Genomic DNA, 14,878 nt, shown 5'->3' with positions numbered 1-14,878 from the left:
TATAGAATGCAACCTTAGATGCCCCCATCAGAGCACCTCTCCCTCCCTCCCTCCCTCCCTCCCTCCCACCCAACACACACTCACTAACACACACACACACACACACATTGGTTGGATGAGGGTAAGTGTCAGAAATAGTATGGTACTGCATCATGGGCAGTCAGGAACAAACAGCAGCACCATTAGATTACATTATATCAGATTAGATGAGATTAGATTAGAGTTAACCAGATTACAAGACCAAACCTCTACTCCTCATCTCACTCCCTCACGTCACATTAAGGAGGAAATAGGCATCTTGTGTGTGTGCGTGTGATTGTGCACGTGTGAGTGTCCGTGTGTGTGTCCGTGAGAGAGAGAGCGAGAGAGAGAGAGAGAGAGAGAGAGAGAGAGAGAGAGAGGGGTGGGGGGTGATTGAAAAGCATCCATTGTTAGTGGAAGTTGCTGAAGCTTTTTAGCAAGGCCTTGGGGCCATCAATATTGATCTGTGCTTGTTGCTGTTACCCAGTCAGCCATTTCTGGGTCACTTAATGTCCCAAACACTCAATCTCTATTTAGGAACTGAACCTTCACAGCTGCTATCTCATAAGAGGTCTCCTAAATGGCTGTGCTCTCCTAGAAGGGTGAATGCTCAGTGAATAGACAAATCAAATCTAAGTTTATTGGCAGTGTACATAGATTTTTATATGTTATCGCAGGTGCAGCAAAATGCTTGTGTTTCTAGCTCCAACAGTGAACACTGTATATACATATAATGGTGTGTTTTGTATGTAAACATTATTATAGTGACGAGTGTTCAATGACTTACAATACAATATATACAGTTGAATTCGGAAGTTTACATACACCTTAGCCAAATACATTTAAACTCAGTTTTTCACAATTCCTGACATTTAATCCTAGTAAAAATTCCCTGTCTTAGGTCAGTTAGGATCACCACTTTATTTTAAGAATGTGAAATGTCAGAATAATAGTAGAGAGAATGACTTATTTCAGCTTTTATTTATTTCATTACATTCCCAGTGGGTCAGAAGTTTACAGACACTCAATTAGTATTTGGTAGCATTGCCTTTAAATTGTTTAACTTGGGTCAAACATTTCGGGTAGCCTTCCACAAGCTTCCCACAATAAGTTGGGTGAATTTTTGACCCATTCCTCCTGACAGAGCTGGTGTAACTGAGTCAGGTTTGTAGGCCTCCTTGCTTGCACACGCTTGTTCAGTTCTGCCCACAGATTTTCTATAGGATTGAGGTCAGGGCTTTGTGATGGCCACTCCAATACCTTGACTTTGTTGTCCATAAGCCATTTTGCCACAACTTTGGAAGTATGCTTGAGGTCATTGTCCATTTGGAAGACCCATTTGTGACCAAGCTTTAACTTCCTGACTGATGTCTTGAGATGTTCAATATATCCACATAATTTTCCTGCCTCATGATGCCATCTATTTTGTGAAGTGCACCAGTCAGTCCTGCAGCAAAGCACCCCCACAACATGATGCTGCCACCCCTGTGCTTCATGGTGGGATGGTGTTCTTCGGCTTGCAAGCCTCCCTCTTTATCATCCAAACATAACAATGGTCATTATGGCCAAACAGTTCTATTTTTATTTCATCAGACCAGAGGACAATTCTCCAAAAAGTATGATCTTTGTTCCCATGTGCAGTTGCAAATGGTAGACTAGCTTTTTTATGGCGTTTTTGGAGCAGTGGCTTCTTCCTTGCTGAGCGGCCTTTCAGGTTATGTCGATATTGGACTCGTTTTACTTTGGATATAGATCATTTTGTACCTGTTTCCTCCAGCATCTCCACAAGGTCATTTGCTGTTGTTCTGGGATTGATTTGCACTTTTCACACAAAAGTACGTTCATCTCTAGGAGACAGAACGTGTCTCCTTCCTGAGCGGTATGACGGCTGTGTGGTCTCATGGTGTTTATACTTGCGTACTATTGTTTGTACAGATGAACGTGGTACCTTCAGTGATTTGGAAATTGCTCCCAAGGATGAAACAGACTTGTGGAGGTCTACAATTTTTTTTCTGATGTCTTAGCTCATTTATTTTGATTTTCCCATGATGTCAAGCAAAGAGGCACTGAGTTCGAAGGTAGGCCTTGAAACACATCCACAGGTACACCTCCAATTGACTCAAAAAGAAGCTTCTAAAGCCATGACACAATTTTCCTGAATTTTCCAAGCTGTTTAAAGGCACAGTCAACTTAGTGTACGTAAACTTCTGACCCACTGGAATTGTGATACAGTGAATTACAAGTGAAATAATTTGTCTGTGAACAATTGTTGGAAAAATGACTTGTGTTCTGCACAAAGTAGATGTCCTAACCGACTTGCCAAAACTATAGTTTGTTAACAAGAAATTTGTGGAGTCGTTGAAAAACAAGTTTTAATGGCTACAACCTAAGTGTATTTAAAGTTCCGACTTCAATTGTACATACACTACATTACCAAAAATATGTGGACACCTGCTCTTCAAACATCTCATTCCAAAATCATTGGCATTAATATGGAGCACCCTTTTCTGCTATAAGAGCTAGACGTTGGAACATTACTGCGGGACTTGCTTCCATTCAGCCACAAGAGCATTAGCGAGATTGGGAACTTTTATTTGGAGATTGGACCTGGCTCATATTCAGCGTTCCAATTCATTCCTAAGGTGTTCAATGGGTTTGAGGTCAAGGGCTCTGTACAGGCCAGTCAAGTTCTTCCACAACGATCTCGACAAACCATTTCTGTATAGACCTCGCTTTGTGCATAGAAAAACTGTCATGCTGAAACAGGAAAGGGCCTTCCCCAAGCTGTTGCCACAAAGTTGGAAGCAGAGAATTGTCTAGAATGTCATTATATGCTGTAGAGTTAAGATTTCCCTTCTCTGGAACTAAGGGACATAGCCCAAACCATGAAAAACAGCCTCAGACCATTATTCCTCCTCCGCCAAACTTTACAGTTAGCACTATGTATTGGGGCAGATAGCCTTTTCCTGGCATCCGCCAAACCCAGATTCACCCATTGGACTGCCAAATGGTGAAGCATGGTTCATCACTCCAGAGAACGTGTTTCCACTGCTTCAGAGTCCAATGGCGATGAGCTTTACACCACTCCAGCCGACGCTTGGCATTGCGAAGGGTGATCTTGGGCTTGTGTGTGGTTGCGCGGCCATGGAAACCCATTTCAAGAAGCTCCAGACGAACAGTTATTGTGCTGACATTGCTTCCAGAGGCAGTTTGGAACTCGGTAGTGAATGTTGCATCAGAGGACAAACGATTTTTACGCGCTACGTGAATCAGCACTCGGCAGTCCCGTTCTGTGAGCTTGTGTGGCTGAGCCGTTGTTGCTCCTAGATGTTTCCACATCACAATAACAGCACTTACAGTTGACCGGGCAGCTCTAGCAAGGCAGAAATTTGACGAACTAACTTGTTAGAAAGGTGGCATCCTATGACGGTGCCATGTTGAAAGTCACTGAGATCTTCAGTAAGGCCCTTCTACTGTCAATGTTTGTCTATGGAGATTGCATGGCTGTGCGCTCGATTCGTCAAGTGCACTATAGGCCGAACCGTTGGGCAATCGGATGACTCCGATGACCGTGTCTGCAGTAAGGTAGCAGACATAAAAGAAAGCTATAGTAAAGTTGATACTGTGAGATTTCATAACGTTTAAAAACATGATTAGAGAGAGGCTGTCAATGAACACAGAAAAGAGATGCTGTTTTTATGAGTGAGTTCAGGTTTATTAAGTTCTTACTCACCACTGTCAACACTTTGTATTCAACACTTTTATAAGCCATAAAAGGTGCGTTCTTCCTATTTCCACTCAGTGCCATAACAAGCACTGTAGCAGGAATGAATGAGTAGGAAAGTGTATTGTTATTGTTGTTATTATTAGCGACTTTGGTCTTTTTTAATATCGAGGAATAGTTCACTTTCTCTGTTCATAGGAGTAACAACATGAATTTGTACATGACTCTAAATAATCCGGTGCGACTCGAGTTTCGACATCAGCTGGCAGACGGTGTCCCTTTTTGGTCAGTGTCAGTGGAGGAAAGGGTGAGCGGAGTGAAGTTTGTAATTTCCACTTTAAAATGTCTGACTTCATTTGCTCCAAAAATGTCCATTCATTATAATCCACACAATAACTCACATGTGCTGTTGCTGCAGCATTATTGTCCTGCTGTGAGAAACTTGTCAAATTGAGATCCTACACCTGTATAATGCCAGATACTCTTAGACAATAGGTCGACTGTAACTCTACATTTTGTGAGCTGAGATAATATTTATCCTGCTTGACTACAGGAATGCAGACCTGGCAGTCAGGATGGCTGCCACACCACCCCCCCCCCTCCTCTCCCAGAGCCAGACCTGAAACCCCTGTTTTCTTATTAACAATGTACGAAATGTAGAGGTGTAAAGAGAGAGCGAGAGAGAGAACGAGAGTAAGTTAGAGAGAGGAAGTTCAGGGGGAAAACAATCCCACCATAAGCAAAGGAACGAAGAGAGATGGATGGATGACGAGGGACGGGCAGGAGAGGTTGAAAGTCCCCTCACTCATTTGTTTACTGCAAAGAACAAAGGTGAGTATCCTTCATGTAAAGTAGAAAACTGCCCTCTGTTTAAATGGAGCAGCCTGTGTCACATAGTTGGAAGCAGGGCAACTATTTACACACAGACACACACACACACACACACTCACACACACCATAAAAGGTCACACTCTTACAGTAACTGGGGAGAGGGAGCAGATACATCCTCTATCTATCCACTCCCTCCACCCCTTCTCCCCTCTCTCCCCCTCTTCCTGTCCTGACCTTGGAGTAGAAGGAGTGTCTGGAAGGTCAAGCTGGGTGTTACAGGTTATGTGTGTGTGTGTGTGCGTGCGTGCGTGCGTGCGCGCGTGTGTGTGTGTGTGTGTGTGTGCGTGTGTGTGTGTGTGATACTAGTGTAAATACTATAGTATTCACTGTAGTGTTTTTGCAGAATGTACTGTAGTATACTGTAGTACTTCCAGTAGTGTTTTTGCAGACTGTACTATACTGTAGTATTTACTGTAGTGTTTTTGTGGAATGTACTGTAGTATACTGTAGTACTTCCAGTAGTGTTTTTGCAGACTGTACTATACTGTAGTATTTACTGTAGTGTTTTTGTGGAATGTACTATAGTATACTGCAGTATTTACTGTAGTGTTTTCACAGACTGTAGCATACTGTAGTATTTATTGTAGCGTTAACTATAATTTATTTTTTAAATTATCTTTCAAAAAGAAGAAGGCCTTCTCTTTCAGGAAACCCACTGGAGAAATACTAAACACATTTTCCATAACCTGTAGCTAAGTAGAACTGTGTTCTGACCAGAAAGTTCAGAGAAAGTTCAGGGAACACAATATATGGTCTATACTTGGCATGTAGGTTTCTCACTTACGGGTGGCACAAATTGCATTATTGGGGGAGTGGATTTGGCTGGATATATCCAATCAAATCAAATTGTATTTGTCACATGCGCCGATTGCGAGTAAAATTCTTACTTTCAAGTCCTTAACCAACAATGCAGTTTTAAGAAAATACCTAAAAAAAAGTAAGAATAATTCAAGAGCAGCAGTAAATAACAATAGCGGGGCTATATACAGGGGGTACCGGTACAGAGTCAATGTGGAGGGCATGTAGGTAGAGTTATTAAAGTGACTATGCACAGATAATAATAGAGAGTAGCAGCAGCAGTGTAGAAGAGTGTGTGGGGGCAATGCAAATAGTCTGGGTAGCCATTTGATTAGATGTTCAGGAGTCTTATGACTTGGGGGTAGAAGCAGTTTAGAAGCCTCTTGGACCTAGACTTGGTGCTCCGGTACAACTTGCCATGCGATAGCAGAGAGAACAGTCTATAACTAGGGTGGCTGGAAGCTTTGACAATTTTTAGGGCCTTCCTCTGACACTGCCTGATATAGAGGTTCTGGATGGCAGGAAGCTTGGCCCTGGTGATGTACTGGGTCATACACCCTACCCTCTGTAGTGCCTTGCAGTCGGAGGCGAAGCAGTTGCCATACCAGGCAGTGGTGCAACCAGTCAGCATGCTCTCGATGGTGCAGGTGTAAAATCTTTTGAGGATCTGAGGACCCATGCCAAATCTTTTCAGTCTCCTGAGGGGGAATAGGTTTTTTGTCAGTAACCGAAAGGTTGCTGGGTTGAATCCCTGAGCTGACAAGGTAAAAACCAGTCGTTCTGCTCCTGAGCAAGGCAGTTAACCAACCCACTGTTCCCCGGGTGCCAAAGACATGGATGTCATTTATGGCAGCCCCCCGCACCAGTCTGATTCAGAGGGGTTGGGTTAAATGTGGAAGACACAGTTCAGTTGAATGCATTCAGTTGTTTAACTGACTAGGTATCCCCATTTGCCTTATACTACAGGTTACCACAGAATTCTATAGTAAGTACTGTAGTATCTACCACAGGGAGTGATAAGTACATATCTGTGTGTGTGTGTGTGTGTGTGTGGGGGGGGGGGGGTATGTCAGTGTGTAATAAGTTGTCCAAGAGTGGATTGCATCACTCTTTGCCTGACCCGTTTTTGTGTGTTTGTTAAAAACCACATATGCAGACACCCAGTGTTGACCATCATTATGAACTATATATTGTGTTTATTGCACACCACACCACACACACAAAGACAGACACACACAGCTGCAGCAGCAGCGGGGGACCGTGCATAATGGTGAATTGATAGCTAGGCCATCTGAATCAGACGCACCCATCCTGTTAGTCATCATAATAATCAAACATTAATAAGACCATTAAATCGAATTACTGGCAGCAGAAATATTGATTGGCCTTTGCAAATAGATAGAGCATGATGAAGTGTGTGTGTGTGTGTGTGTGTGTGTGTAGGGGAGGGGGTAGGGTAGAAGAGAGTCCCCCCTCCCATTCTGATTGAGTGTTCCAATGTTCCAGCTTCCCTGTGAAGTTCTCCTCGGACTCCTGGGGAATTCTGGCAGGGACACACTCCCTCAGTCCTTTTATCCCCCAGCCGACCCACATGGTGTGCGTGTGTGTGTTCATGTGTTTGTGTGCGCGTGGAGCAGGCATCCAGATTCACAGGGTCACTATCGTTCTCTGACCCGGTCGCTCAGCAAACACTATCAAACGCCAATTACACACACACACACACACACACACACACACACACACACACACACACACACACACACACACACACTCACTGCTGGAAGTTTTAGGAGAGAGTTTTATAGTTTTCGGCTCCCTCCTCTCCTCTCCCCATCCACCCATCCCTCTCCCTCTTCTCTGCTCCCTCGTTATTCAATTTTTTTTCTTTCTCTCCCTCGTTCCCATTCTTTGTCTGGGTTCCTCTGACATGGATTCCTAATCTCTAGACGAGGCTGCGAAAGTTTGGAGAGACAAAACATTGATTTGAGTGTGTGCAAGAGCGTGTGAGTTTGTCCTTCTGTGTGCCTGTGCGAAAAGTTTGGTGTGGCAAAACATTGATCTACACTCATCCAATCCTACAACCACCCTTGACTATTACATCCAATGTCATCCCATGAAGGTCGTTCTCAGCCATAAAGGAGCTGAGACTGTGTGGTGGTCTTCTGTAGTTAGACACTCTATGAGGGGGGATAGAGAAAGAGAGAACCAGACAGTCGGTGAAGTCTTGCTCAGAACCACACCTCAAAGTTCTCTCTGTAGGTATTCTATTTTATGGTGACAGCATTTTGTTGAATATTTTACAAAAAAAATCATTGGGGGGTTTACAGGAACAATATTCAAAAAATATTGGTACAGTGTTTAAACAACAAAACTAAAAAGAAGTGGGCCTCCGCCCCCAACCTCTCATCCCATTTAATCAACCTTACCCAGCCAACATGTCTCCCTCCAACCACCCGCCTCCATGTTTTCCACCACTTACCACTTCCCCTAGCAACCCTGTTAAGTATTCTAAGAAACTACCAGATATCCCACTCCTTCATTTCTCCATCTCTCTCTCTTTTCCAAGTGGGTTGGGTGGCTAGTCTCTCTATTCCCCCAAGACAGAGGGCTCTTACCCCAATGCTCTTCAACACTTTGAGGAAGTGGGCGCGATACAGCTACAAAAGTACACTCCCCCCAACACAACTTTCACTGTCTTCTTGTAAGCAACATCCTTGGCGCTTCCAGGCAGCTGCTCGAGAGTAACAATGTTTGAAATGTTTGTTGGTGTTGGTGTTTTTTTTGTGTCACACAGCATACTTTTCCCTGCTCTCCAAAAAACTAACAATGGTGAGGGTGTTAATTGCTGATATGTCCAAAGCCTTTGATTGGGTAGACCACGCGAAGCTCCTGCAACATCTGTCTGACATTGAACTTTGTCCAAGGTTACTAGCCTAGCTACATGACAGGAAGAAGACAGAGGGTGATGGTTACTAGCCTGGCTCCACAGCTACACCACCGGAAGAAGACAGAGGGTGATGGTGACTAGCCTGGCTCCACAGCTACATGACAGGAAGAAGACAGAGGGTGATGGTTACTAGCCTGGCTCCACAGCTACATGACAGGAAGAAGACAGAGGGTGATGGTTACTAGCCTGGCTCCACAGCTACACCACAGGAAGAAGACAGAGGGTGATGGTTACTAGCCTGGCTCCACAGCTACACCACAGGAAGAAGACAGATATTGATGGTTACTAGCCTGGCTCCACAGCTACACCACAGGAAGAAGAAAGAGGGTGATGGTTACTAGCCTGGCTCTACAGCTACACCACAGGTAGAAGACAGAGGGTGATGGTTACTAGCCTGGCTCCACAGCTACACCACAGGAAGAAGACAGAGGGTGATGGTTACTAGCCTGGCTCCACAGCTACACCACAGGTAGAAGACAGAGGGTGATGGTTACTAGCCTGGTTCTACAGCTACACCACAGGAATAAGTCAGAGGGTGATGGCAAATGGCACTTTAGCCCTTGGGCAGAGGTCACCTCTGGTGTGCCACAAGGGGGCGACGTCTCACCATATCTGTTTCATATCTGTCCACCCGAAAAGTTGTCTTCAGTAACACTTTGGACACTAGGTATGCAGACGATGTAGGACTGTCCTGAGCCATACCATTAACCAGCATCAAAGAGGCCATTTCCATGGGCTTGGAGGCAAAGCAGCTGGAAGAGTGGGCTACATTCAACAACATGCTCCTGAATGGGAAAAAGTCTGCAAATTGAGATGTGTTTTTCTAGAGACCATCCACAACCTGCACCACTAATCCTAGGAGGACAGAAAGTACCAAGTGGTAACAACAACTAAGTATCTTGGTTTTCATCTAGACTCTAACCTCAGTGGTGCCACACAGTGAGGAAGGCCTCAAAACGCCTGACTGTTCTTGCTAGAAATGGCCTACCCACTGAAGATCTGGTCACAGTCTATACTACACTGTTCAGACCTTGTCTGGAGTACGGTGGAGTGCTGTTAGTTGGATGCAGTAAAAATCAGCAGGCCCAACTAGACAGGGTGCAGTGGCGAGCCTTGAGGATCATCTCCAGAGGTGGAAAAGTCCAACCACAGCTCCCGTCACTGCAGAGCAAGTGAGAGCAGGCTGCAGTGCACCTGGTGAAGGACATGCCCACTCTTGACCATCCACTGAATAACCTGCTCCGTCCAAAAAGAGGCAACTGCACCACCAGGCTCCTGAGAAAAAGCCACGAACTGTCCTGTATAACTGTCCGTACGAACCGCCTGAGAAACGCCACTCTACCCTCTGTTATCAGACTGTACAGTCGTGGCCAAACGTTTTGAGAGTGACACAAATATTAATTTCCACAAAGTTTGCTGCTTCAGTGTCTTTAGATATTTTTGACAGATGTTCCTATGGAATGTTGAAGTATAATTACAAGCATCTCATAAGTGTCAAAGGCTTTTATTGACAATTACAAAAAGTTGATGCAAAGAGTCAATATTTGCAGTGTTGACCCTTCTTTTTCAAGACCTCTACAATCCGCCCAGGCATGCTGTCAATTAACTTCTGGGCCATATCCTGACTGATGGCAGCCCATTCTTGCATAATCAATTCTTGAAGTTTGTCAGAATTTGTTGGTTTTTGTTTGTGCACCCGCCTCTTGAGGATTGACTACAAGTTCTCAATGGGATTAAGGTCTGGGGAGTTTCCTGGCCATGGACCCAAAATATTGATGTTTTGTTCCCCAAGCCACTTAGTTATCACTTTGCCTTATGGCAAGGTGCTCATCATGCTGGAAAAGGCATTGTTCGTCACCAGACTGTTCCTGAATGGTTGGGAGAAGTTTCTCTCAGAGTATGTGTTGGTACCATTCTTTATTCATGGCTGTGTTCTTAGGCAAAATTGTGAGTGAGCCCACTCCCTTGGCTGAGAAGCAACCCCACACATGAATGGTCTCAGGATGCTTTACTGTTGGCATGACACAGGACTGATGGTAGCGCTCACCTTTTCTTCTCCGGACAAGCTTTTTTCCGGATGCCCCAAACAATTGGAAAGGGGATTCATCAGAGAAAATGACTTTACCCCAGTCCTCAGCAGTCCAATCCTTGTACCTTTTGCAGAATATCAGTCTGTCCCTGATGTTTTTCCTGGAGAGAAGTGGCTTCTCCAAAATTCTTCCTGAGCAAGCTCTGTACTGGTGGTACCCCAATGCCCCAGCTGAATCAACTTTAGGGGACGGTCCTGGCGCTTGCTGGACTTTCTTGGGCGCCCTGAAGCCTTCTTCACAACAATTGAAGTTCTTGATGATCCGATAAATGGTTGATTTAGGTGCAATCTTACTGGCAGCAATATCCTTACATGTGAAGTCCTTTTTGTGCAAAGCAATGATGACGGCATGTGTTTCCTTGCAGGTAACCATGATTGACAGAGGAAGAACAATGATTCCAAGCACCACCTCCTTTTGAAGCTTCCAGTCTGTTATTCGAACTCACACCTGTGTTAACGAGAGAATCACTGACATGATGTCAGCTGGTCCTTTCGTGGCAGGGCTGAAATGCAGTGGAAATGTTATTTTGAGATTCAGTTCATTTGCATGGCAAAGAGGGACTTTGCAATTAATTGCAATTCCTCTGATCACTCTTCATAAAATTCTGGAGTATATGCAAATTGTCATCATACAAACTGAGGCATCAGACTTTGTGAAAATTCATATTTGTGTCATTCTCAAAACTTTTGGCCACGACTGTATAATAATTCTAGAGCTTAAAATTTTTATATTGTTCTGTATTCTATTTATGTCGCGTATTATGTGTTTTAAATGTATTTTAAATGAGTGTTTTGCAATTATTAGTCATGTAAATTCGGCATTTCTTCAGTTTCATCTGTGAGCAAGAATAAATAAATAAACTCAAACAAGCTCAAACTAATCCACTGCTGAAGGCCACCGCTCTTCGGAGAACATTTCTACTTCAATAACAAATGCCGTTGAGTGTGGACTCTTTAGTTCACTTTTGAAATATGACAATGCCTAACAAACTTTGATTTTTGAGTGAACTGTAACTTTAAGGGGGACTCTTAAGGGCAGACAGGTCACTCAAGATCCAAGGAGATATTCAACGTTCGTCTAGATCCCCAGGACATCGGGAGATGCCATAAAAACAGGCCACTAGGGGCAACAGTGAGCACTATTACCATCAAGTTGAGGGCTTGTGGACAGAGATGGCGGATGGGCGTATGTAGTTGACGTGTTCAACCCCAGTGCTAGGCACTAGTTTATTTGTTATTTTTTAGCAAAGGTATCCTAAACCTTAACCCTTACATTAACCATTCGGAATGAATGCCTAAACTTAACTTACATTTGACGTTTATCCCCCTTGGACAACGTTGAATATTGAGGTCTTGTTACTTGAGCCAGTGTTTCCCAACTCCAGTCCTCGAGTACCCCCAACTGTACACATTTTTTCTGTAGCTACAGACAAGCACACCTGATTCAACTTGTCAACTAATCATCAAGCCCTCAATGAGTCGAACCAGGTGCGTTTGTCAGGGGGTCCAACTGTTGGGGGTACTGCAGGACTGGAGTTGACTTAAGGGGTGAAACACTGACTTAAGGGGTGAAACACTGACTTAAGGGGTGAAACACTGGCTTAAGGGGTGAAACACTGGCTTAAGGGGTGAAACACTGACTTAAGGGGTGAAACACTGGCTTAAGGGGTGAAACACTGACTTAAGGGGTGAAACACTGACTTAAGGGGTGAAACACCGACTTAAGGGGTGAAACACTGACTTAAGGGGTGAAACACTGGCTTAAGGGGTGAAACACTGGCTTAAGGGGTGAAACACTGGCTTAAGGGGTGAAAGCATACTCCGGTGGATCTGGTGTGGTGTGCTTAGCGTCTAACGGGTCTAGGGAGATCCAGAGTGTGTGTTTAAAGGGGATTTCTACAAGATAAAACACTCTCTGTGATCTATTATAGATGGATGTGGAGGCGAGGGAAGCTGACAGCACCATGTTAAAGCCCCAGACACACACACACACACACACACACACACACACACACACACACACACACACACACACACACACACACACACACACACACACACACACACACACACACACATAATGTATAAATGCCAAGATACAAACACACACATGCACACGCAATCACCTCCTCAAGAATGTGTTTCAACCCATCCACTAATACAAACCTGCTTTAACACCACACGCATATACTCACATCTGTGTGAAATACAGTTACAAATACTGTGTGTGTGTGTGTGTGTGTGTGTGTGTGTGTGTGTGTGTGTGTGTGTGTGTGTGTGTGTGTGTGCGTGTGAGCTGGGCGGGAGACCCGGTGGCGTGCTCCCTTCAGGCTATGGCTTGCACACGAGGCATGTGAGAGAGCGAATGAGAGAGGGAGAGGGAAAGACAGGGAGAGATGGAGAGAGAGAGAGAGAGAGAGAGAGAGCGAGAGAGAGAGAGAGAGAGAGAGAGAGAGAGAGAGAGAGAGAGAGAGAGAAAGAAAGAGCAATCTCTTTCAGATGTTTGGGGTCCTTCCTCACCCTTCACACACACACACACACACACACACATAAAATCACACACACAGACACACACGCTCTCCTACACTTTCACATGGTCACAATTACGCTCCTGTAAACAAGGCAGTCCGGAGTTGCATGAAACGCTCAGAGGATTGGGAAGAATGGGAATTCCTCTCCGGCCTCAGGGAAGGAAGTTGAGTAAAGGCTAGGAGCGGTTCAATGCACACAGCTACACACAGTCTGAACCACTGCACTCACAGGGAATAGTCTTCAGACTGCAGTTTGGCTTCTCCAATCCCAACTTTCCCCTGTCCTAGTAACACCTACACACACACAGACACACAGACAATACAATCCTCCTGAGGATGTACCAAGGAAAACACACACACTCACCTGTTCGTGGTATTCAATCCCCATACTCAGTGTATTAATCAGAATGGCGATCATGATCCCTCTTCCAAAGTACTTGCTGTCGACTATCTTCCTAAAGGTGTCACACACCAGCCTCCAGGCTCGGACCACTCGCCCTGCCGTGGTACCCAGCTTTCGCTGCCCCTTCCTGGGCTGACGGCTGTCCCGGCGGTCCCTGCGGTCTCTGTGGTGGAGGTCCTGGGTGAACTCGTAGATGCCCTCGCTGTCTGAGTCCCCAGGGTTCTCGTTTCCGTCCGTGCCCTCTGACTCCCCTGCTAGGGCCTTGGCACAGTATGGGCATGACTCTGGGTCAAAGGGGAACGAGGGGTCCAGGGTTCCGATGACACTCAGGTCACGGTTGGATAGCTGGGCTGGAGGGAGGGATGGAGAAGACGATAGGAAGAGAAAACAGATATACAATAGCATCTTGGTTGATATTGTACCATGTAACTCAGAAAAATAGATGTTCCCATTTTCTCCCAATTTTCATCACAGTCACATCGTGACTTTAATTAAAACAAGACAGAAACACCATATCCCTCTCAAATGGTTTGCGTGTGTTTTATGGTGTACCTGGCGTGGGTGTGTGTGTGTTCACCAGACTCTGTGGTCCCCTCTCCAAGGTTAGTGGTGGTATATTGAGGTTGAGGTTTATATTACTGATGGTACTAGCTGTAACACTGACACTTCTAGACTCCATTAGTGCCCTGGGCTGTAGGGTGGGGTAGTTCTTAGGTCCGGGGGCAGCAAAGGGCACTGAGTTCCTCTTCATAGCCCTGGACATGGGGATGGGTGCCAGGGAGAAGGGGCTAGGGGTAGTGGTGGGGGTAGGGGTGAGGGTAGTGGGGGTGGTGGGCTCCAGTTGGCAGTCTGTGTGGCACATGATGCCCAGCGCGGGATTGGCTGGTGACGTCGGGGTCGCCAAGTTCAGGTCAGAGGTCGATGGAGGAGGACCCAACATGAGCCGTCCAGCGCCACCGTTGTTGCTATGTGAACCCGTCTCCACGTCCGCCCCTCCTCCCCCGACCCCCTCCACCCCCCTACCCCCTAGTCCCCCCCTCACACTCCCATTCACTAGGTGATAGTGATGATGATGGTGGTGGTGTTGGTGAGCCAAGTGATGAACGGACATCGACCCTTTTCTGGAGACCACAGAACCCTGTCTGGAAGCCTTCCTCCTCCTTCTCTGGCTCCCCCTCTCTCGCTCCAGGGCAGGGGGAGAGGCTGCGATGTTCATCCCAGCACGGCGCATCAAGGCCCGACAGACATGGGCCACCTGCCTGCACCCCTTGCGGATGACATGGACCAGGAGTTTGAGCAGCTCGTCGTAGCAGGAGCCCGGCTCGGAGAAGGAGGCCAGGGTACTAGCGTTGGACAGGAAACGGATGCGCTGTTCCTTCATCAGCTGGCTCTCCCTCTGCTTGGTCTCACTGAACTGGGTGGCGATGACAACCAGACACAGGTTGATCATGAAGAACGAGCCAATCTGGAGAGG

General features: G+C 45.8%; 1 protein-coding gene across 1 annotated transcript in view; it reads right to left on the bottom strand.

Annotated features, from left to right (window-relative positions):
• Positions 1–14,878, bottom strand: part of LOC139376635 (calcium channel, voltage-dependent, T type, alpha 1G subunit) — a 319,317-nt gene that overhangs the window by 135,350 nt on the left and 169,089 nt on the right. The window contains exons 8-9 of the mRNA XM_071119441.1: positions 13,957–14,869; positions 13,366–13,754 (exon numbers count right to left, since the gene is read on the bottom strand). Of these exons, the coding sequence (XP_070975542.1) occupies positions 13,366–13,754; positions 13,957–14,869 (1,302 nt within the window). The remainder of the gene's footprint in view (positions 1–13,365; positions 13,755–13,956; positions 14,870–14,878) is intronic.

Source organism: Oncorhynchus clarkii, chromosome 20 (genome assembly GCF_045791955.1).
Source record: "Oncorhynchus clarkii lewisi isolate Uvic-CL-2024 chromosome 20, UVic_Ocla_1.0, whole genome shotgun sequence".
Lineage (NCBI taxonomy): Eukaryota > Metazoa > Chordata > Actinopteri > Salmoniformes > Salmonidae > Oncorhynchus > Oncorhynchus clarkii.
The sequence above is the reverse complement of the archived record's forward strand: the minus strand, read 5'-3'. Positions and strand labels throughout refer to the sequence as shown.